Below are 24659 nucleotides of genomic sequence, written 5' to 3'. Positions count from 1 at the left end.
TGCTTTGTTCTGTGGAGAGAATCCCAGGGGAGAATCACTGAGGACAGGGGAGAATGAACATCTATCATCTACCTCCCCACATGATTTGTTCTCTTTCAATAAACCTATTTTCCTCCCCCTGATTTTCTTTGGATTCTGTGTTATTGAAGAGTAACATCAACTGCTAACACCTATGAAACCCTGCCTGTCCTCCTCCAACTACTTATGAAACATCTATAAAAATGAGAGGGATGTAGAGGCACCTTCACCTCTGAGAAGGAAAACCCTGCATAAGAAACAGTTTCAACTACCCATAAAAAATCAGAATGACATGCAATGCTTAAGTCTAGTTTGGAATGTGTTTGCTTTCAGCCAAAAAACAAGTAAATCCTGACAAATACAAAGGGAATTTGGTCATTTGACAGGGACCCAAAAGTTTGATTACGTGGGATTGACAGACATGACTTCTGTGTAGTCTATCACTCTCTCCCTCCTCTGTCACATCCTGTCTGTGGTCGCAGAGCTGTTGCCAGGGAAACCAATCGACCAACATCTCCACTGGTCACGTGGTCTCTCGCTAAGCCAATAACATTGCTCTGCCAGGGAGCTATGAAAGCCTGCTATAGTCAGAGTGAGGGGGAGTTAGAGGTGTTTGTGGTGTGTTATGTGCACTCAGACACGCTCCATCTCCACTCCACTGATGTGGTCATGATATATGGCAACAACAAAAAAATTAACAAAAATTTGCAGACATTCTCACTGATCAGAAAGCTCTTCAAGATTGCCAGTATGCAGAAACTGGTTACGTCAGCAGAAATGCATTGAATTAATCCAACACTGCCACCCTATGTTACAAAGTGGGCATTGCATTGAATTTATTTCTAGTAATGACTACTGCCATTATATGGAGATTAGCTGCTATGGAAGACTTGGATGCTGCAGAATCAATGTCAGTCTATGCCGTGACTGAGCCCAGTCATAACATGTATAAGATTGATTGGAATTTCTCAGTCAAAAAAATGTGCATTCCTAATGACCAACAACTAAATAGACCGACTATCACAGAAACATAATTGTAACTCAAACATGTCCAGCTGAATTAAGTGGTATATCAAATTAAAAAGAACCCTGTCAAAATAGCGAGAATGGGTTGTATTTTCAACATTCAATGTCTCTCCTGGCTCAAAGTAGATGAGATTGACCACATCACTCTTCCAAATTGTTTGTATCTCACTTACATACAGCTGACACAGTACTTACCACCAGACATGCCACCAGGGGTCACTACACGGTCCTCAAACCCAGAATGCACTCAAGGTAATGTACAGTATTGTATCACGCGCGATGGTTGAATGGAACTCACTTCCAACTCGGGTCACTCAGGCAAGTAGCAAAGTTAGTTAAAAAATAAATAAAAAAATTGAGGCAACACCTCACAGCCTCTGACCCTGTATGACAGGGATCATTAACTAGATTCAGCCACGGACTGAACTACAAATCATTTGTAGACTTCAAATTGACCACATAAAAAAAATATGTCAAACCTTGCTTACGTTCATATACAATAAAATGTCTATTATGTGTGGGAATACTTTGGATTACCAAAATTTAAATCACTGAGCTGTTTTGCTGGTGTTTTTTTAGTCTTTTGTCCAACAATTTAAAAATGCAATAACTTGGGGGTCCAAATAAAATAACCTGTGGGCCTGATTGGGTCCACCAGTTGGAGAACCCTGCTGTACGACCTAAAATCGTGTATATATATGCTGTGTATATATATGCAGTACAGGACCTTTGTTAGTTGTATTGTTCTTATTTAAAATGAGTTTCTGTTCCTGTCTGTCAGTGTTATGTATTTTGCCACGTTTTAGGTTTTGTGTGGACCCAGGAAGAGTAACTGCTGCAACGGCTAATGGGGATCCTAATAAAATACCAAATTAACCACCACCAGACAGGTTCAAAACTAGTGCCTATTTTTTATTAAGTGTTTGTTTCATTAGTAACACTGTTAATAACATTTAGAATGGTGTGGTACGTGGTCAACACATGTCCTTAGGCATGCTACAGGGGTCAAAGTTGAAGGTGTGGCTAACAGAAAGTCCTGAGGTCAACCATTTTAGATCTTGCCGGGAAAGCTTCCGGCCTCTATCTGGTCGTCCCACTTGGCAACCTGCAGGAGGAAATGCGCTCATAAGGTTAAACTGCCTATCAGTGTAACATACAGTTATAACACAGTAGCTACTGTAGCCTTCATTCTGCCTTCACTTTACACCCATCCCATGCTTTCAGATCTACGAAAAGTGTCTAAGGGTAGGGGGTAGGAATCGACTTCAGACTGGGACCATGGTCAGTTATTGGACTCACAACAAACAGAGTGTATGAACACTTGCAACATAACAGAGGTCCACACTGTATACCAACTACCACTTCAGGTAAGGACATTTGAGACACAGAAGAACAGGTACATTCATAACTGTTCCACTCAGTGGACATGTCAGAACAGACTGTTGGCAGAGTTTAGACATGCCGGAACTACTAAAGGCTTCTATGGAATGTGGTGCTCAGACTGTTGGCACATTGTGAATAGTTGAGGCACTGCTAATGTGAGTGAATGTAGGTTCTAACGTGAGCTGATTAAAGTGATTCATCATCCATCTCTAGGGGAGGTCCAATCATTGCTGACAATACTACACAACCATGGGAAGGCAGTTAGGGGGCATTGTGTGTATGCCCACTCCTTTAGGAACCTAGTGGTTAGAGCATTGGACTAGAAACCGAAAGGTTGCAAGTACAAATCCCCGAGCTGACAAGGTACAAAAGCTGTCGTTCTGCCCTTGAACAGGCAGTTAACCCACTGTTCCTAGGCCATCATTGAAAATAAGAATTTGTTCTTAACTGACTTGCCTAGTAAAATAAAGGTAAAATAAAATTTTAAAAAATGAAATTGTTTGAATAGTTTGCCACTATAGATCTGCTTAACCTTATAAAGGAGTGCCCGCACCATACTATGAGCCACAGTAGCAGCATACGTACCCAGCTCATGGGACAGATACTCTTGTAGACCCTCTGGTACCAGTCACAGGGAGCCACATCCTGGCCTTTGTCTGACAAAGCTTTGTTGCACCTGTGGAAGTCTAGAAAGAGAGGGAGGAGAGAGTAAATATTGACAGAATAAAGTGGTAAGCATTAAGACAGTTCTTACAACTTTTACTGACACTGGTGTTACGTTTCTGAACCTAAAAATCTAAATGCAAACAGCCACCACAAATGGACCCTTATCTGATGTGCTAAATGATGTCAACAGAAATCTGACACTAATTCAAACTAAAAGTGTTGTCCCGTGTGGCTCAGTCGGTTGAGCACGGGCGCATGCAATGCCAAGGTAGTGGGTTTGGAGACCAGTATGAAACAGAAAAAATACATGTATGCACTCACTTCTGTTAGTCTGCTAAATGACTAAAATATCAACGTAAAAAAAAAGAAGTACACCGACAGATACATTAGGCTATCCTTACTAAACGAGTGTTGAAGACCGAAGTAGTACCCTTGCCTAACGGACATATCAGTCAGTACAGACAGTTGGCTTATGATGGCGTACCTTGGTGAATAGCTGAGGGACAGCCAACATTCTATCTGGTCTAATGTGAACTGATAGTGATTTAGATCACTGAGGAGGTGCTTCTCATGGGACTCTTATCAACCTAAGAAGTTGGACATGCATCAATGCTTCGAGAGCAAATACCACTTGTTTTCAATGCACATCAACTGCAAATCATCAACCGTATGATTCAAAGTGCAGGCAAATGAGTTTAAAATTGGCCTTCAGATAACAATCCTTGTTTTGTTAACCAACCCAGATCTTTATCTTTGTGAAGAAGAAGATAATTGCTGGGAAGGGAACCAAGAGTGTTCAGGGTGGCAGAAGAGCCTGATGGCCAGAAGTATCCTATCCTTTCACCATTGTGTGTGTCAGTTGGGAGGTACAAATGAGCAGTAGACTGCTGGCAGGGCTGGAGAAAGAGGGGGAGAGGGAGATAGAACGTGTCAGGTCAGAAAAGAGAAGTAGTTGATCAGCTAGCTAACTTACCCAGATAGTTCTGAAAGCAGTTGCGGGTCTGGTTGGTGTTGGGGAAGCGGGCGTCGAAGGGAGCCGTCCTGTAGTTCTTGATCTTCTCCTCAATAACGTCAGACATGCTGGCTAGCTGGCGGTCTCACTATGTCAACACTGAAACACATCGATAGGGAGATGTCATATAATGTCATGAAACTAAACATGAGTTGTACACTAGTCTCACGAGGCCATCCTTCCAAATCTGCCCTTGTTGACTGGCCTGGGCTTCCGAAGCTACCTATACACTTGCACACAGTAGGAAATTATCTTGTTGTCATGGTAATAGAATATGGAATGGACTAGTTCAGATAGGCTTATTAGCTAGCAAAATACTTATCCATGAGAGCCTGTACAGCTGTCTATTTGACTAGGTTCATAGCTAGTGCAATGACAACTCACAACTAGGACAGACAGATCGATAGAAAGCTTGTTTATTATTTTTATTTCACCTTTATTTAACCAGGTAGGCCAGTTTAGATCAAGATCTCATTTACAACTGCGACCTGGCCAAGAGAAAGCAAAGCAGTGCAACACAGACAACAACACAGAGTTACACATGGGATAAACAAACGTACAGTCAGTAACACAATAGAAAAATCTATATACAGTGTGTGCAAATGTAGTAAGATTAGGGAAGTAAGGTAATAAATAGGCAAAGTAATTACCATTTAGCATTAACACTGGAGTGATAGATGTGCAGAGGATTGTGTGCAAGTAGAGACACCGGGGTGCAAAAGAGCAAAATGAAAGAAAGAAAAATAATATTGGGGATGCGGTAGTTGGATGTGCTATTTACAGATGGGCTGTGTACAGGTACAGTGATCGGTAAGCTGCTCTGACAGCTGATGCTTAAAGTTAGAGAGGGAGATAGAAGTTATTTTTGCAGTTCGTTCCAGTCATGGGCAGCAGAGAACTGGAAGGAAAGGCGGCCAAGGGAGGAATTGGCTTTGGGGATGACCAGTGAAATTTACCTGCTCGAGAGCGTGCTACGGGTGGGTGTTGCTATGGTGACCAGTGAGCTGAGATAAGGTAGGGCTTGACCTAGCATAGACTTATAGATGACCTGGAGCCAGTGGGTTTGGCAACGAATACAGTTGAAGTCAGAAGTTTACATACACTTAGATTGGTGTCATTAAAACTTGCTTTTTAACCACTCGCCAAATTTCTTAACAAACTATAATTTTGGCAAGTCGATTAGGACATCTACTTTCTGCATGACACAAGTAATTTTTCCAACAATTGTTTACAGACATTATTTCACTTATAATTCACTGTATCACAATTCCAGTGGGTCAGAAGTTTACATACACTAAGGTGACTGTGCCTTTAAACAGCTTAGAAAATTCCAGAAAATTACGTCATGGCTTTAGAAGCTTCTGATAGGCTAATTGACATCATTTGAGTCAATTGGAGGTGTACCTGTGGATGTATTTCAAGGCCTACCTTCAAACTCAATGCATTTTTGCTTGACATCATGGGACAAGCAACAGAAATCAGCAAAGACGTCAGAAAATATATTGTAGACCTCCACAAGTCTGGTTCATCCTTGGGAGCAATTTCTGAACGCCTGAAGTACCACGTTCATCTGTACAAACAATAGAACGCAAGTATAAACACCATGGGACCACGCAGCCACCATACTGCTCAGGAAGGAGCGTTCTGTCTCCTAGAGATGAACGTACTTTGGTGCAAAAAGTGCAAATAAATCCCAGAACAACAGCAAAGGACCTTGTGAAGATGCTGGAGGAAATAGGTACCAATGTATCTATATCCACAGTAAACCGAGTCCTATATCGACATAACCTGAAAGACCGCTCAGTAAAGAAGTCACTGCTCCAAAACTGCAGACTATGGTTTGTAACTGCACATGGGGACAAAGATCGTACTTTTTGGAGAAATGTCCTCTGGTCTAATGAAACAAAAATGGAACTGTTTGGCCATAATGACCATTGTTATGTTTGGAGGAAAAAGGGGGAGGCTTGCAAGCACCATGTTGTGGGGGTGCTTTGCTGCAGGAGGGACTGGTGCACTTCACAAAATAGATGGCATCATAAGGCAGGAAAATGACGTGGATATAATTTAGCAACATCACAAGTCAGGAAGTTACAGCTTGGTCGCAAATAGGTCTTCCAAATGGACAACGACCCCAAGCATACTGCCAAAGTTGTGGCAAAATGGCATAAGGACAACAAAGTCAAGGTATTGGAGTGGCCATCAAAGACCTGGCCTCTACCCTGTCAAATTTGTGGTCAGAACAGAAAAAGCGTGTGAGCAAGGAGGCCTACAAACCTGACTGAATTTTTACTAGGATTAAATGTCAGGAATTGTGAAAAACTTATGTTAAATGTATTTGGCTAAGGTGTAGCCTAGTGGTTAGTGTTGGACTAGTAACCGAAAGGTTGCAAGTTCAAATCCCCGAGCTGACAAGGTACAAATCTGTCGTTCTGCCCCTGAACAGGCAGTTAACCCACTGTTCCTAGGCCGTCATTGAAAATAAGAATTTGTTCTTAACTGACTTGCCTACTTAAATAAAAATAATAAAAAAGGTGTATGTAAACTTCCGACTTCAACTGTATGTAGCGAGGGCCAACCAACGAGAGCATACAGGTCGTAGTGGTGGGTAGTATATGGGGCATTCGTGACAAAACGGATGGCACTGTAATTAACTACATCCAATTTGCTGAGTAGAGTGTTGGAGGCTATTTTGTAAATGACATCCCCGATGTTGTAACCTTAGCTTGAATTCAGTCATGGAAGGTGACTTATCAATCCTTATTTCCTGGTAACTAACGTTAGTTAACAAATAAGTACAATACATTAATGGAGATTTCTGACTAGCTAGAAAGTTAGAAATTACAGCTCACTAACCACATCGAATGAAATAATGTAGCATAGCTTGCTAGCATAGTTGGCATAGCTTCAAGTGTATTTGTTGGCTTGCTTGCTGGCTAGCTAGCTACATTAGCTTGAACTCAGCTAGATAGCCGGCTGTATATCAAAACAGTGGCACGGCAGACGTTATTTCCAATTAATTGAAATACATCAACACACAAACAAAACAATACCGAACCTCAGTATATTAATTGAAAGAGACAAACTAATGATTTTCCGGCAGTTTTCCACGACCTACCTTGGACTGTTTTTCTGTCCTCTCTCACCGGAAGACCGTAACGCAGTGTATGCTGGGTTGTTGGACGTTGTGAGTGGACTCGCAAGTGTAATCACCATGGTATGGGAATGATAAAAAAGTAATCGTTTCTCAGGTTTTTATGCATCATTTTTTTCTCTATTGTCTATAAACAATAATTAGAAACACAAATAAATGATTGGAATCACTTTGGAATATTTAAGCCATATGAAGTGTAATCATTGACTTTAGCATAATTTATTTACACTAAGAAGATCATGTCAGTGATAGCCTAGTACAGTGTTTCCCAACGCCAGTCTCCCATTACCCCCAACAGCACATTTTCTGCTGTAGCCTCGGACAAAAACACCTAATCCTGTCCCAAATCAAAAGCCTGATCTCCTGCCTCAAATCAACAGGATGAAATTCCGTCCCAAATCAACAGGATGACCTCTTGTCCCAAATCAATAGCATGACCTCCTGTCCAAACTCAACAGCATGATATCCTGTCCCAAATCAACAGCCTTATGTCTGTCCCAAATCAACAGGATGGCCAATGCTGTGAGTCATCTATTTTTACCCCTGCCCTTCAACATCTACAAACCTCTGCAAATCTCTGTCCTCCAGCAGCATTGTCTTGCTCATAAAAGTTGCTCACACATTTGTAAGCAATGTAGGCTGTGAGAAGAACTTGATTGTTTTGTTTTGAAAATGCAGGGCTCACAGTAGCAGGCCAAAATGGACATTGTGATAAAGCTCTGCCCAGGCTAAAAATGATCCCCCACAACTGTGTCAGTATGTCTAACAATAGTAAAGATAAATAGCTTCTAACTCGTATCTGTTCCCAAAGAAAAGAGAGAGGAGAACAAGGAAGAGAATACTATGTAGGCCCACACCTGAACTGTGCCAAGTTTAAAGTGTCATTCTTTTAGTTGACAGTTATTCCAACGAAAACCTACAGAGGGTTGCCTACCTGGAAAAGGGTATGAGTTGTCACCCGTGCGTCAAAAGCAAACATAACAAAGAAACTCCATGACGCAAAGGAGTGTTCACAGGCTGCTGTCACCCGGCCATCCATGTCTGTGAGCACCTCTCCAAACCAAAGACCTCCGGGTGTCTGGACGAGCTCACTACCTCTCAGTAGAAGTACGCTGTGTGGTCTGGCACACTGTCTCATTTCGAAGCAAGCGTCTAGTTTTTGTTTGTTTTGGTAGTACCTGTAATAGCCTATAATTTCAGTTGCATAGTTTCAAGCTTTATTGTACATGTATTAACACATTGTAAGAATGGATGTCTACATACATCCCTTCCAGTATATATGATATTATAGTAGCCTTAGCCAACTGGTTCAGATATTATGATGAATCCAATGTAACTTTCTCTCTTTCTCCTGTTCTTGCTCCCCCTCTCTCCCTGCCTGTCCTCTCTTTTCCTGTCACCATCTTCCTGTTGTAGACAAGGTCAGAGGCCACAGGTGTCCCTCTTTCTCTGACTTCCTGTCTCACTGTTTCCTTCTTCCACTTTTCAGCAAAAACCTGCTGCTCAAAGTATGTCCTTTTCTAGAAAACATTATAGGCCTGTTTCTTGATGCACTACAATGTAATTTCTTGGGCAATCAAAGATCTGAACTCTGGACTACACTTTAAAAGTAACATTCCTGTGGACAACTAGACAAAGGGTATACGTTCTGACTGACTGCTATAATTTTTAAGCTGGGAGTATAAACCCCTTTTCTCTCAGTGGCTGTGTTAAAGTAATTAGTTGTCCAAATTAATCACAGATTCTCACTGCCCCCCAGCCCCCGCCCCGTCCTCCACTCCCACCCCATCTTCTCCGTACCCAACCCCAGCGCTCCAAAGCACCCTAATGCCAAAGACAATGGTCTAACGGAATCCGACCAGTGTGCATGTGTGCTTGGGGGAGACAGGGGAATGCTGGATTAACCCCTCCCCCATTCTCTATTCCTAGTCTTATCTCTTTATAGTGTGTATGTACAGTATATACAGTATGTCCAGGGAGGGTACAAGGGGCCAGCAAGTGTGTGCATCACAAAATAATCTCCCCATTTCCTCTCTCTCTCTCTTTCTCTCTCTCTCTCTCAGGATATAGGTGTTGTCCAGCATGAAGGAAGGAAATTCTGTCACTTAGAACAATGGGCCTGTTTCTCTATCTATAGACCTACAGAGGCAGAGAAAGAGAGAGAAGGAGCCCTTACCACCATTACCTAGAAGACAGACAGAAAACACAAAGAAAAAGAGAGAGAAACAGAAAAATATGTTCTGATTTTAAAGAGACTATATTGATGAAGAGAACGTGTTCGAGAGACAGAGAGATACCTGTGGCACAGATAGACGTTTTGAAAATGGAGTTTTTGTCTTGGGGAAAAAGGAAAATACTAAGTTGTTTTTAACCATTTTGTTTTTTTCTATTGAGAAGGACTAATAAAATACTTATACGAAGAGGGAACTGCAGTCTTTCTCGGTAAGTACTTTCAAAACGCTTTTATTGTAGAGGGCCTATTGTGTTGCATTGGTTCGTTACTTTTCCATGACATTTTTTAACATTTGAGCTGTCATCCATGATAAGCTAGAGATCACAATGTTGATCATTTTCCACCGTAAAATGTTGCTGATATGTTCTTGCTGTTTCTTTTGCCACATTGCATTATAGAAAGTAGAATCAAATAAAAAAATGGATTAGTTGGGTTCAAATTTGAACCGCTCTACTTTAATTTTTCAGTTTGACACATCATTTTAGAAGGATTGAAGCTGCCCCTAAGCACAGATTTTAGTATTAATTTTCCCTCCCCAAACTCTACATTCAAGTGAAAACTTCAGACTGACCTTAGGTCAGTGTCTAAGGGTGATTTCATTCTACTCCTAGTTGTAGGCTGAGGGACAGACATGTATTGACCTAAAGAGTGGGGATTTCCCTTTCAACATGACAACTGGATCTGAGGCCTGTACAACACACTTCCTGTTTGGATAAGGAGGAATGACACACATTCAATTTAGAGTACCTTTGTGACAAATATGTCATTTACAGTGCTGTAACATAAGAATTTGAGATGATTTGAGCCAGGTGTAACCTATCTACCATTTAAATTATTATAATAATTTTTGTAACAATGGGGGGCAACAATCACTTCCACAGCCAAATTGCTTTGGTGTGTAGCAATGAACAATTCTACAAGGATCCGGAGGATCTCAAACTATTCATGATGATGACCTTAAACTATTCATTATTTGACCATTGAAGGATTACATACCCCTAGTCGGGTTGTTTGGAGGAAAAGGTCAGTCTTCCTCCCCCTGATAATTCTACCTTTCATTTATGTCCAAATATATCAAGGGCCTGTTTCAGGCCCACGTGAATAGAATGTAAAGCAGTATAGTCCACACACATCTAAATTAATTAACTCAAAGATTATGAACATTTGATCTGTGTTCTTTGAGTTCTCACATTACACAATACCTTTATCTCTCTCTCTCGTTGGTTCTCAGATGGATCAGATGGAGGGGACTGACAGTCCTCGCTTCAGGAAGCTCCATTTCCCTGTGGGTCTGTGGATCAACTCTCCCAGGAAACACTTTGCCAAGCTGGGGGGCCGCTGGCCCAGCGCTGTCTCTGTCAAGTCAGTCTCTCTGCTACCTACAGTTGAAGTTGGAAGTTTACATACTCCTTACATTTGAACTCAGATTTTCACAATTCCTGACATTTAATCCTAGTAACAATTCCCTGTATTAGGTCAGTTAGGATCACCACTTTATTTTAAGAATGTGAAATGTCAGAATAATAGTAGAGAGGATGATTTATTTCAGATTTTATTTCTTTCATCACATTCCCAGTGGGTCAGAATTTTACATACACTCAATTAGTATTTGGTAGCATTGCCTTTAAATTGTTAACTTGGGTCAAACGTTTCAGGTAGCCTTCCACAAGCTTCCCACAATAAGTCGGGTGAATTTTGGCCCATTCCTCCTGGTGTAACTGAGTCAGGTTTGTAGGCCTCCTTGCTCGCACACGCTTTTTCAGTTTTGCCCACAAATTTTCTATGGGATTGAGATCAGGGCTTGTGATGGCCACTCCAATAACTTGACTTTGTTGTCCTTTAGCCATTTTGCCACAACTTTGGAAGTATGCTTGGGGTCATTGTCCATTTGGAAGACCCATTTGCGACCACGCTTTAACCTGACTGATGTTTTGAAATGTTGCTTCAATATATCCTGCCTCATGATGCCACCTATTTTATGAAGTGTACCAGTCTCTCCAGCAGCAAACACCCCCACAACATGATGCTGCCACCCCCGTGCTTCATGGTTGGGATGGGATGGTGTACTATATAGCCTTTCAGGTTATATAGTACTAATTTTGCTGTGGATATAGATACTTTTGTACCTGTTTCCTCCAGCATCTTCACATGGTCCTTTGCTGTTGTTCTGGGATTGATTTGCACTTTTTGCACCAAAGTACGTTCATCTCTAGGAGACAGAACGCGTCGCCTTCCGGAGTGGTATGATGGCTGCGTGGTCCCATGGTGTTTATACTTGCTTACTATTGTTTGTACAGATGAATGTGGTACCTTCAGGCATTTGGAAATTGCTCCCAAGGATGAACCAGACTTGTGGAGATCTACAATATATTTTCTGAGGTCTTGGCTGATTTCTTTTGATTGTCCCATGATGTCAAGCAAAAAGGCTTTGAGTTTGAAGGTAGGCCTTGAAATACATCCACAGGTACACGTCCAATTGACTCAAATGATGTCAATTAGCCTATCAGAAGCTTCTAAAGCCATGACATAATTTTCTGGACTTTTCCAAGCTTTTTAAAGGCACAGTCAACTTAGTGTATGTAAACTTCTGACCCACTGGAATTGTGATACAGTGAATTATAAGTGAAATAATCTGTCTGTAAACAATTGTTGGAAAAATGACTTGTCTCATGCACAAAGTAGTCCTAACTGACTTGCCAAAACTATAGTTTGTTAACAAGAAATTTGTGGAGTGGTTGAAAACAAGTTTTAATGACTCCAACTTAAGTGTATGTAAACTTCCAACTTCAAATGTATGTACAGTACCTCAATGTCACTTAGTCCAATGTTGATTCTCAACGATTTTGTTCTAGTCCAGCACTAACACATCTGACTCAACTAATCACACATTATCCCAGGTCTCTTAACTCCATTGGTCTTTTCGGTCTGTCTGCCTGTCGGTCTGCTGACTCGCTGTCTTTTCAGTTTGTTCTGTATTCAGTTTGTTTATCCTTCAGTCCTCCTCACTATATCTCCAGCCACATTCAAGTTAAGTGTGTGACATGTTTTTGCATACAATAAATTAACCAAGACAACAGTTCGTTATGGACTAATTTGATTGTATGGTCATGTGTCACATGACCGTTTTCTAGCAGTTAATATTGTCTATGTTCAGTTCTGTCAACCATAACTCACAGCTGACTTCCCCTCTCTTTCTTTCCCCCTCCTCTCCTTCTCCCTCACTAGGTCCACCACCAGCTCTGACGCAGCGTCCCTCCACGAGGCCCCCTCTGCCCCTTCCTCTTCCCTCTCCATCTCCACCCCCTCCCTCGCTCCCCCATCCCCCTCTCCCTCTCCAGCCTTCCTCCGGCCCCGTCCCGCCGGGCCCCAGTCCCGCACCAAGCGTCTTTCCCACCTCTTCCTGAGGGGGCGCTCCAACAGTGACCGAGACAAGGCCATAGGGGAGAAGGAGAGGGAGGTGTGGGCCCACTCTGCTGCCCCTTCCTCCCACCACTACCTGCCCCCTGCCTCCTCCACAGCCCCAGGCCTCATCAAGATCTATGGGGATGCTCTGTCTAGTGGGGCTAACTACCGCTCTTTGCTGGCCACCGCCCACTCTACAGCCAAACAGCTCATCGCCCAGGTCATCACCCGCTATACGGAGAGAGAGAGGGAGGAGACGGACGATGCAGGTAAGAGGCAGAAAGAGAGAGAGGGAAGAGACGGACGATGCAGGTAAGAGGCAGAAAGAGAGAGAGAGGGAGGAGACGGACGATGCAGGTAAGAGGCAGAACGAGAGAGAGAGGGAGGAGACGGACGATGCAGGTAAGAGGCAGAACGAGAGAGAGAGGGAGGAGACGGACGATGCAGGTAAGAGGCAGAAAGAGAGAGAGGGAAGAGACGGACGATGCAGGTAAGAGGCAGAAAGAGAGAGAGGGAGGAGACGGACGATGCAGGTAAGAGGCAGAAAGAGAGAGGGAGGAGACGGACGATGCAGGTAAGAGGCAGAAAGAGAGAGAGGGAAGAGACGGACGATGCAGGTAAGAGGCAGAAAGAGAGAGAGGGAGGAGACGGACGATGCAGGTAAGAGGCAGAAAGAGAGAGAGGGAGGAGACGGACGATGCAGGTAAGAGGCAGAAAGAGAGAGAGGGAGGAGACGGACGATGCAGGTAAGAGGCAGAAAGAGAGAGAGGGAGGAGACGGACGATGCAGGTAAGAGGCAGAAAGAGAGAGAGGGAGGAGACGGACGATGCAGGTAAGAGGCAGAAAGAGAGAGGGAGGAGACGGACGATGCAGGTAAGAGGCAGAAAGAGAGAGAGGGAGGAGACGGACGATGCAGGTAAGAGGCAGAAAGAGAGAGAGGGAAGAGACGGACGATGCAGGTAAGAGGCAGAAAGAGAGAGAGGGAGGAGACGGACGATGCAGGTAAGAGGCAGAAAGAGAGAGAGAGGGAGGAGACGGACGATGCAGGTAAGAGGCAGAAAGAGAGAGAGAGTACAGATCGAGTACACTACAGGGATTCATGTAAGAGAGACGTGAAAGTACAGATAAACATGGGATTAGATTATTGTATGATTACCACACAATAACTATTATAGCCAAATGCTTTGGAACTTTCAGTATGTAGCCTATGCCTGTCATGGCAAAAGGACAGAAAATGACGGTAACTGTAGAGAAAGGGCCAGTGGCTTCCTGGTTTTCATATTCCTTGTTGACACATTTCATTGCACCATGAAGTCAGGCACCTAGCCAGAATTGTTCCAGTAAATAAACCACAGCTGGGAACACCTCAATTGAGCAATAATGTCCACTTTATGCAAGTCATATTCATAGGGAAAAAATTCGCCTGGTCGCCCTGCCTCCCTCTCCTAGCCCTGCAGAAACACAGCCCGGAAGACTTCCTGTTGTGTGATGTCATTGGAAAGCCCATCCAGCAACCAGATGGAGCCTTCCAATGGGAGACAGAGTGTCGTAGGGGCGTGGCTGAATGGGAATGCCCACTGCTATTGGTGGACATGTGGCGGCCCAAGGAGGGGTTTGAACGCCGCTTTGAGATCCAGAGACGGGACGACTACGAAAGAGAGGAGAGGGAGAAAGAGAAGGAGCGAGAGAGGGAAGGAGAGAACCACACAGGTAAAAGGACAATATAGAGTCTCTAGATGACCAACTCTTACATCTGGGGTTTCCTACAGTCATCCAGTGAAAAGTGTAGTTTCTTTGTTTTTAATGATATGTCTGGTTGTCGTGGTAACAGGTGTACGTTGGAGGCGGAGCCGCATACAGTCGGGGGGAGGGGCTGAGGAGGGCGAGCGAGGTCATCGAGGACGGAACTCGGAACTCAGGAGGAGCATCAGCGACATGAACCTCAGCCTGAGGCGTCGCCAAGGAAACCACATCGGCAATGACCCCCGTCGCTCCGGAAACCACCCTAACAACAGTGCAGGACTTCAGGACAGGAAGAACATTGTGAGCATGATAGCTCCATTGGAGCACGGAGAGGTGAGGATGCGTTTCAACACATATTGCAACATGATAGAAACAGGTCAACCCCACCTAATCTCAGCAGTGCAGCAGTCTGACCATAAAGACTCCTCCCTCTGTCTTAGATGATGAGGTCAAAGGTCAGAGACGAGGTGGAGCGGAGGAACAAAGCAGACAAAGCAGTGGAGGAGGAGAAAGACTACTCAGCCTGCGACCTGGAAGTGATGTCACAGAGCCTGATCCTCCCGCCCACGGACCGACCCTACTTCCTGTTGCTGCAGGGCTACGACCAGAGCAAGGTTAGACCTGCGCCTCCCAGATGATCATACACGCACACCCTGAACATGACATCATACCTGCATTTCCCTAATCGCCACATACCATCACTGTTTCCAACCCTTCCCCAGCCTTTCCCATTCAACTCTGAGCACAAAACAGACTCACAGCAACACAATACCTTTGTAGACACACACAACCCCACTGTGTACATCACTCCATCTCTCACAGTAACCTCACACAGGTCTTCATTGTAGCAAACTGTGACACACTTCAAACCTTATCTCCTGACCTCCGCACAACTTAAGATCTCCAAGATGTCCCCTTATCATAACCATGTCCTTCAGATGATAACAAACTCCCTTCTCTCTTTCTTTCTTTATTTCCTTCTTCCGTTCTCCTCTGTGTGTGTTTTCTGTGTTTTCTACAGGACTTTGTTTTGTACATCATGGCAGGGCACACACACGTTTTTGGGCGGAAGCCAACGATGAGGGAGAGAGAGAAGGACAGAGAAAGGGAGAGGAAGGGGAAGAGGCCTCTGAAGGTGGAAACGTTCCTCTCTGCTCCAGACATGCTGGCCAGGCACCTGTTGGTCAGGAGAGACTCAGCCGTACCCGACGCTCCCTCTGGGCAAGGTAGGCCTGGTCCACAAACAACCCTAGTCCTAAATCCTGTCCCTACCCCTGTGATGTTTGCAGACCTCAACAAACAGAAATGTGCCTGCAAAATAGGGAGCCTTTTCCATATGTGCTTACATCTATCCAATCTGATTTTACAGTATTTCCCTGTCCACAATCAACCTCTAGAGATCCTCCCACTAGACACTTCTTGATACCCCCTTATATATGGTTAGAAACCTGTCATACCTTTTTATAAGCAGTTTATGAGCAGAACTTCAATTATAGTGTTACTAGTTAATCAACCATTTTCTCTCTCCCCCCAGCTCTGATGCGTCCCTTCAGAGGAGGATCTGTCACACACAACGGAGAAGCTCTCTACCGGGAGGCGGTGCTTAAACCTGGGGACGTGATTGGCATAGGAGGTCATTTTCTCTTCCTGTATCGTGACCCCCGCGTGACCCCGGCCCCTCCGCTGGCATTGGCGCTGCCTTGGCAAGCTGACGTTCCCTCCACCTGCTGCCTCTCGGGATTGGTGGACAGACAGGAAGCGTTGAGGCAGTACCTGGGTTCCACTGAGGCTCTGCTGCGGTTCCAGCCCCGCCACGCTGATGCTCTGCTACAGGTGAGAGAAGAAAGACTCCTGTGTCTGTTAGTTACACCACTGTGTCTGCTACCTGTCTGCTACAGATTAGAGTAGAGAACTGTGTTATATAAGTGGGGGGAGGTACCTGAAACTTAAAGTATCCATTGTTACCACATATATTACTTTCTTGGTTGATATGAGCTGAAACAAGACCATAAATTAAAGCCACTGTTTCTCACTCTTTCTCCATCAGGAGATAATCTCTAAGAACTCCTCTCCAGACTCAGAGGGCGGGCCTTTAGCCCCAGCCTTTCTCCTGTCAATCATGATTGACCATGCCTCCAAACACCTGGATCCCGCCCTCATGCCTCAGTTGCTGCTGAAAGCAGCCAATCAGATCAAAGGGATCGTTTGGGTGAGTTCATTTGAAAAACTGTCTAGGATCATCTCAGTTGTAATAACGCTAACTAGCCATAGCTCAGTTAAGACTGACACAGAAAGATCCACACCAGATAAAATAGTATTGTAAAGGGCTATAAAGCCAGCCCCAGACTGACACGTCTTTCTCTGAAACCCTGTAGACAGATGCCTGTTACTGTAGATGAACAGAACTGGGGATAAGCTGATGTCACTTCCTTCTGGAAACTGTGTTGTAATTGTCCTGGTGGCCTGTCCAGACTTTGTAATCCCCCCTTCTCCACCTCTGCCACTAAGCCGTGACGTGTCTCTCCTCTCATGTCCTCTCTTCCCTCTCCAACTCTTTTTACAGGATAACATTAAGGAATTCGGGGATAAGCATCCCACGCAAAAGTAAGATCATTTCTGCTCAACGTCATATTTCATCTGTTTCCTGTGTTTGGAACTTCCCTTAGGGCTGTATTAGGGGGAATCAAGAGAAGTGATTGTCCAGCTTGTCTCTGTAAATAATGTGATGAACATGCAGATACTATTTAGCATTATGCAAGGATTCATGATTAAAATATGTGACGTTTACACAAAGTATAAACTGTATATGATACTGATAAACTAATACTGTACACAAATATCTATTAATATTCATGTTTATTTAGCAGATGTTATCCCAAGTGAATAGCAGTTAACAGATGAAATCAGATGTAGTGGGACCCTGGGTCACACGTTATTTGGATAGTCTGGATTGTCCATCTGTAGATGCTCTACATATATTATCAACAAACTGTTGATAAGTAACTGCATGCTAAGGTTAGGGTTAAGTTTAGAACAAGGGCTAGGATAAGGGTTAAATTGAGGGTTAGTAGACAGTTTGTTGAAATGTTACTGATTGTCTGCAGATGGACTATGCAAATAAAGTGTTACTGAACCCAGTTACTGCATGCTCATTAAAATAGATCAAGGACTTGCTGTAACTCCTTGAGATAGAGTGACAACAACTTCTATAACACTGTGTGTTCTGTTCTGGTCTGGTCGGTCCAGTTCCACAGAGCAGGAGGTTGAACTGAGTGCGCCCAGTGCTCAGAAGCTGTCCTCCGACCTTCGACCTCTGATGTTCTGGATGTCCAATGCCACAGAGCTCCTCAACTTCTTCCAGGTCAAAGCTGAGGCCATGGAGAGAGACTGGGAGTTTGAGGGTGAGACACCTGTGTCGTAAGAGTCCGTTTCCTCTTGATCAATGCAAATCACCACCGATCATCTGCCAAAAAAGCTTCTTTCTACAATAAAAGCATTTTGTAATATCAACCTTATCACTCTTTTTGACATCACATGGCTGTTGTATCTTTCTGTCTTCCTCTTCCTGTGTGTCATTCCTGCTATCATAATTTAGCCCCACAGTAGTCAAAACAAGAGTTAGTTTCGTCATTGAGAAGTTAAATATATTTTGGATTGTTCTGCAATAATAGTAGTTATATGACAGTAGTTAGAAGTTAATGCATATATATTTACCCTCAGCTCCTGGTGACCCGGTGTTGTCAGCTGACCTGAACACCTGCTCCGAGGCCCTGGCGCAGCTTGATGACGTGATAATGCACACCTTCCAGCAGTGCGTGTACCACCTCACAAAGGTGAGGGAGGTTGAGTTACCTCACACTCAAGACACAATCAAGTTACCGTACATAATTATATCCCGATCAATACATGAATTCATCTCTCTCTCTGTCACTCTGTCTCTGTCAGACGCTGTACTCCCTCCTGCCAGCTCTCCTGGACAACAACCCTTTCTCCAGCCCGGAGAAAGAGAAGGAGAGAGATGAGGGTAGGGAGATGGATGGGGGTGAGGGTGGTGGAGGGGAGGGAGAGGGGGAAGACGTGTCCTCCCTCCCCCCTACGGTGGCTGGGCTGGTGGAGGTGTACCGCTGCTCCCTGATGCTGTCCCGGGAGGCCTGCCTCTCCCCCCCACTCACCTCCCAAACCTTCGGCTACCTCTTCTTCTTCACCAACACCTCCCTGCTCAACACACTGCTGGAGAGAGGTGAGAGGGCAGGGGTAATACTGGGGTCCAAGGCCAGGGGTTGGTCTGAGGAAGCTGCAGTCATGAGCTAAGTGGGTTCCACATTACACATGCAGAAATTGCTTTCCGCTACACAAGCCATTGTTTGTGCACGAACCATTTAGTGTAGAGGTCGTAAGGGGATGAGCGCTACCAAGCACAGCGAGACAGAGAATCTGGGTGTGGCTCTGAAATAACTTGAACTTTCCAACCCTGGTTCAGATGTGCACTAACACACACACACACACTCCCTCTCTTTCTGTCTCTTCTTCCTCTTCTCTCTCTCTTTCTGTCTCCTCCATCCTCTCTCCCTCCCTCTCTCAGATGGTCTGTTCTCCTGGTCTAGAGCGGTCCAGATCCGTACAAACCTGGACCTGGTACTGGACTGGCTGCAGGGCGCGGGACTTGGAGATATCGCCTCTGAGTTCCTGAAGAAGCTGTCCGTCACAGTCAATTTCCTGTGCGTCCCTAAGACCCGCCTCATCCAGGTATAAATAATGCTGGTTTAGCCAGTTAAAACAATCAGTCGATTTAGCAAGATAATGACCCAAATCAAAACATTCTGGATAAAGAATCATGTTTTGGTCTCATTGTTTTTGTTGTTGTGTTGTTCTTCCTCTAAACCTATTTGACTTATCACACATCCACCCCTAGCCCCTACCTCTAGACACTTCCTGATGCCTTCTCCTAAAGCTGATTGGATCAGATAGGTATAAACTGTATGATAACCGCTCTAGGAAGCCAGATATACACGTTTTTCCATTAATTTGTTCACACCCATTTAGTTATTTTCAGATATAAGGGGTCATCTAGAGGTGACAAGGGGCTAGGGATAGATTTTAGATTTGGCATCCCATCTGTTGTAGACATTGCTGATATCGTCCACTTTTCATCCTTCTCTGTTTTGTTGCTCATTGGTTGTTCTCTTGTCTCTCCTCCGCCAGTCATCCTGGGCCAGCCTACAGGAGGACCATGCCTTGCTAAGCCCCACCCAGCTGCACCATCTGCTGACCAATTACAAGCTGGGACCGGCCAGAGCCCCACCGACCTCCTGGGCCCCTCCTCCTGGGACAGAGCTCAGTGGAGGTAAGACACGAGAGGGGTTGGGAGTCCTGGAAGGTCATTATGTAGGAGCTAATGCTGCATTCATAACCAAGTGTGAAGGTAGTATTTACCATATACGACTGGGAATAAATCCGTGTGAACTGTCCTCCAACTAGTAATTACTAGTGGGAAACTCGTCTATCATCCCTAAGCTCCGACTTCTCCCACATGCTGATCTCTGACATCACCTACTAAGGAATAGACTTCGATAACAGCATTTTCGGTAGATAAATGTAACAACAAAACATTTATTATAAATAGCAATCTATTAATATGGTTTTTGAACACTATAATTGTTATGCAGGTGAGTGAGGACCCAAAAGCGATTTAACAGAAACAGAGTCTTTTAATGTCCAAACAGGGAAAACATAAATCCTCAATCTTTACAGGAGATGTCCAAACAGGGAAAACATAAATCCTCTATCTTTACAGGAGAGTCCCCCTTCTAGTAGTAGAGGAGAATAGCAAGGCTAGCGGCAACAGACTGCTGGTCCCTCCGGGTAGGCGCGGGCCGTAGAGGACAGAGACACCTGCTCACACGCAGCATCTGATGAAGAGGCAGATTACGACAGGACGGGACAAGGGCAAAGCAAACAAGAATCCGACAAGGACAGAAGCAGAAACAGAGAGAGAAATAGAGACTTAATCAGAGGGCAAAAGAGGGGACAGGTGTGAGAGAGTAAACGAGGTCGTTAGGAGAATGAGGAACAGCTGGGAGCAGGAACGGAACGATAGAGAGAGAGAGAGAGAGAGAGAGAGAGAGAGAAAGTAACCTAATACGACCAGCAGGGGGAAACGAAGAGAAGAGAAAGCACAGGGACAAGACATAACATGACAATACATGACAATAATTTGATTACAAGCATGATGGCTCTAATTTTAGATTATGGTTAGAAGCCTCTTGGCTAGACCCTAGACCCACTCCAATTTGCATACCGCCCCAACAGATCCACAGATGATGCAGTCTCTATTGCACTCAACACTGCCCTTTCCCACCTGGACAAAAGGAACACCTATGTGAGAATGCTATTCGTTGACTACAGTTCAGCGTTCAACACCATAGTGCCCTCAAAGCTCATCAACAAGCTAAGAACCCTGGGACTGAACCCCCCCCTCTGCAACTGTATCCTAGACTTCCGGACGGGCCGCCCCCAGGTGGTAAGGGTAGGTAACAACACATCCACAACGCTGATCCTCAACACAGGGGCCCCTCAGGGGTGCGTGCTCAGCCCCCTCCTGTACTCCCTGTTCACTCATGACTGCACTACCAGGCACGACTTCAACACCATCATTAAATTTGCCGATGACACAACAGTGGTAGGCCTGATCACCGAAAACAACGAGACAGCCTATAGGGAGGAAGTCAGAGACCTGGCCGTGTGGTGCCAGGACAACAACCTCTCCCTCAACGTGATCAAGACAAATGAGATGATTGTGGACTACAGGAAAAAGAGGACCGAACACGCCCCCATTCTCATCGACGGGGCTGCAGTGGAGCAGGTTGAGAGCTTCAAGTTCCTTGGTGTCCACATCACCAACAAACTAACATGATTCAAGCACACCAAGACAGTTGTGAAGAGGGCACGACAATACCTATTCCCCCTCAGGAGACTGAAAAGATTTGGCATGGGATCCTCAAAAGGTTCTACAGCTGCACCATCAACAGCCTGGTATGGCAACTGCTCGGCCTCCGACCGCAAGGCACTACAGAGGCTAGTGCGAACAGCCCAGTACATCACTGGGGCCAAGCTTCCTGCCATCTAGGACCTCTATATCAGGCAGTGTCAGAGGAAGGCCCTTCAAATTGTCAAAGACTCCAGCCACCCTAGTGCTACCACACGGCAAGCGATACCAGAGCACCAAGTCTAGGTCCAAGAGGCTTCTAAACAGCTTCTACCCCCAAGCCATAAGACTCCTGAACATCTAATAAAATGGCTACCCAGACTATTTGCATTGCCCCTCCCCTCTCCACACCACTGCTACTCTCTGTTGTCATCTATGCATAGTCACTTTAATAACTCTACCTACATGTACATACTACCTCGACTAACCGGTGCCCCCGCACATTGACTCTGTACCGGCACCTCCCTTTATATATTGTTATTTTTATACTGCTGCTCTTTAATTACTTGTTACTTTTATCTCTTATTCTCATCCATATATTTTTTAAACTGCACTGTTGGTTAAGGTCTCGTAAGTAAGCATTTCACTGTAAGGTCTACCTGTTGTATTCGGCGCATGTGACTAAAATTTGATTTGATTTGGTTGATGAAGCTTGTAGGCCATTAGCCAATCGGCGTTTCTCAATGAGTTTAAAGCATGTGAATGCATCTAACTGGTATTTACGACTTCACAACTTCCAACTTGGTTATGAACACAACATTAGATACAACTGCAAACTTGAGATAAGTAGAATGTTCATGTAAATTATGCATTTATGTCAATTAAAAAATGTTTGTGATCTCAAGTCAGGATTCAGCCCTTAGACATTCCTAACATTGTAAGTACACATGTATAGAAGGGGTATGATTTCTTCCTAAGAATCTCAGACCACTAAATATCTAGTCATGCTTTTCTGTCCAAGACATCTTCGAAAGTTTCCTGGACCACCCCCCTCTCATCCTGCCAAATGAGACGCCTCAGCTGGACCTCTCGCAGCCAATCCCCAGCCCCGAGCTACAAAAGGAAGTGACACGCCTGCGCAACTTCCTGTGGGGACTCGACCAGGATGAGCTGCCAGCCAATCAGAGGACCAGGCTGTGAGCGCTGGAAAGTTCATCTCTGGGTAGAAGCTACCCTTAGGCACAGTTCTAGGATCAGTTCACCATCCGCCTTAACCATGAAGGGGGAAAGACACAAAACTGACCCTTGATCAGTATCTAGGGGCAATCTCATCCATCTCAGGCAACTTTGATATTAACACTATATTGAACCCCCTGTCGTAAGGCAGATGCAATGGATAGGAATGGCAACTGGTGTGAGGAATGGCAACTGGTGTGAGGAATGGCAACTGGTGTGAGGAATGGCAACTGGTGTGAGGAATGGCAACTGGTGTGAGGAATGGCAACTGGTGTGAGGAATGGCAACTGGTGTGAGGAATGGCAACTGGTGTGAGGAATGGCAACTGTCAAAAGAAAGTCATAACACAATGTAATAGTTATCTAACTGTAAGACAATACAACTCTTCTTTTACTGTTCTCTAAACACTCTTTATTTTGTAACTCATTGCCTGAAATGCAGTGGTTGCCTGAAAAAGAAAAGTCCTGCAAAATGAAGCATAAATGATGGTATGACAATGTTATTATGTAAAAGATATCCCTGTAGGTCAGCTTTATACTGGATGGATGGATGCTCACAGATATTCTCATATAAAGAATATAGTAAATGTGTATTGTCACAGAACATTAGATTGTATACCAAAGTAAACACTAACACTATGAAGGAAACTGTTTTACCATGTGTATTTTATTTCTAACTGACTGTGCTGATATTATAAATAAAATGTTGGAACCCTATGATCTGTCCATAGTGTTTCCTTTGTTATGGCTGTTCTGTCCTTGTTTGGTTTAAAACTTTGATTGTACCACACAACTCAACAGCTAGACAGGTTCTGGAAAGGTGAATGTCCCGACTCATTTTGTACCCGGGGTGCCAGAATGAAAGGACCACAAGGTGGCGACGCAGCACTCAGTCAACCCCTGGAATGATGACACAACAGTTACTAGACTAGGGAATTAGCGGGGGTCCCTGTCAATCAACCTGATTTCCGAAATATCATATTTCCTGTGTGATTAATAGGTTATTCCAACATAGACATAACATACGCACGATGGTGCTTCCGTGGCTTAGGAAGCAGATGACGACCACACTCGATGATGCCTGGCTGTGCCAAGGTGAACTGTCTGAGGGGTCAGAGAGAATGACTCCAATGCAATGGGTAAGATTTTTAATTTCCTCTCTGTGCGGTGATGACACACGCTGAACTGGCTGTGTGCAGTCTAATCAGTGTGTTTCTTTATTTCATTAATACGCCATATCCGATAGATGGTCTCATAAAATGGCCAGTAGCTCGTTTACGTGAAATTAGTGCGCGGTTTTCGTGGACGGGCAGCAGACGAGTGATGTCAGAGCGTGTGGTGTGAGTAACATCTGTTTGTGTGACGGCATGCGAGCGTCTCATAAACCATGTTACTGTAAGTAACCTAACGGTTTGTTGTCACTCAATAAACAAAGTAGCCTACTTCCCCATAATAGCCTAGTGAGAGTGGAAAAAGTAGTCTGTCAATTTATCTTTCTTCTTCAGTTTTGGAGCATCCTCAAATTCCCACAACTTAATGAAGTGGTATTTAGCTCAAATCTCAAGAGGTTGTGCGTGTTTTTTCCTAAAATGCTTTGGCTGGTAGCCAAACCTCTTCCGTTCTTCCGGTCAACAACTTTGGCTCAATGCTTTTATGGTAAAAAGCCCAAAAACAGTCCCGTGAGAGAAAGGACATACATCATCGTCACCGTCTCCAATTCTAACTGGGGTCCTGTCTCTGTCTTACTCGGCTGTTATCAAAAAACATGCACGCGATGTTATTGCTTCAAGTCAGTTATAGCTTGTGAATCATCTCTAAGAGGCCCATGTGGTTAAATGGATCAATAAGTGACTTTGTAATCTCTC

At 44.4% G+C, this 24659-nt stretch overlaps 2 protein-coding genes across 5 annotated transcripts; one reads left to right on the top strand and one right to left on the bottom strand.

Moving 5' to 3' along the window:
- Window positions 1-1935: 1935 nt before the first annotated feature.
- Window positions 1936-7324, bottom strand: LOC115101141 (cytochrome c oxidase subunit 6B1-like). Of its 3 annotated transcripts, none has more exons than XM_065007405.1 (5): window positions 7221-7290; window positions 5534-5675; window positions 4067-4204; window positions 3013-3113; window positions 1936-2149 (listed from the first exon to the last, which is right to left on the bottom strand). In XM_065007405.1, exons 3-5 carry the CDS (start codon window positions 4170-4172, stop codon window positions 2096-2098), a joined length of 261 nt encoding a protein of 86 aa, XP_064863477.1. In that variant the 5' UTR covers window positions 4173-4204; window positions 5534-5675; window positions 7221-7290; the 3' UTR covers window positions 1936-2095. The 3 variants fall into 3 exon arrangements, with proteins under 3 accessions (XP_064863477.1, XP_029476258.1, XP_029476248.1); XM_029620398.2 differs by lacking the exon at window positions 5534-5675 and adding an exon at window positions 4540-4593 and having other exon boundaries at window positions 7221-7261; XM_029620388.2 differs by lacking the exon at window positions 5534-5675 and having other exon boundaries at window positions 7221-7324.
- Window positions 7325-9359: 2035 nt separating this feature from the next.
- Window positions 9360-23511, top strand: LOC115101132 (ras-interacting protein 1). 2 transcript variants are annotated; one of them, XM_029620372.2, is made up of 16 exons: window positions 9360-9698; window positions 10721-10851; window positions 12715-13160; window positions 14341-14601; window positions 14723-14967; window positions 15075-15248; window positions 15656-15860; window positions 16169-16467; window positions 16682-16843; window positions 17198-17238; window positions 17881-18035; window positions 18355-18467; window positions 18580-18874; window positions 19217-19380; window positions 19837-19978; window positions 22581-23511. In XM_029620372.2, the coding sequence occupies exons 2-16, from the start codon at window positions 10721-10723 to the stop codon at window positions 22757-22759; spliced, it is 3012 nt and encodes a 1003-aa protein (XP_029476232.2). In that variant the 5' UTR covers window positions 9360-9698; the 3' UTR covers window positions 22760-23511. The 2 variants fall into 2 exon arrangements, with proteins under 2 accessions (XP_029476232.2, XP_064863471.1); XM_065007399.1 differs by lacking the exons at window positions 9360-9698; window positions 10721-10851; window positions 12715-13160 and adding an exon at window positions 13390-13938.
- The last annotated feature ends 1148 nt before the right edge of the window (window positions 23512-24659 follow it).

The sequence above is a fragment of the Oncorhynchus nerka genome, linkage group LG3 (assembly GCF_034236695.1).
Source record: "Oncorhynchus nerka isolate Pitt River linkage group LG3, Oner_Uvic_2.0, whole genome shotgun sequence".
NCBI classification, from domain to species: domain Eukaryota; kingdom Metazoa; phylum Chordata; class Actinopteri; order Salmoniformes; family Salmonidae; genus Oncorhynchus; species Oncorhynchus nerka.
The sequence above is the reverse complement of the archived record's forward strand: the minus strand, read 5'-3'. Positions and strand labels throughout refer to the sequence as shown.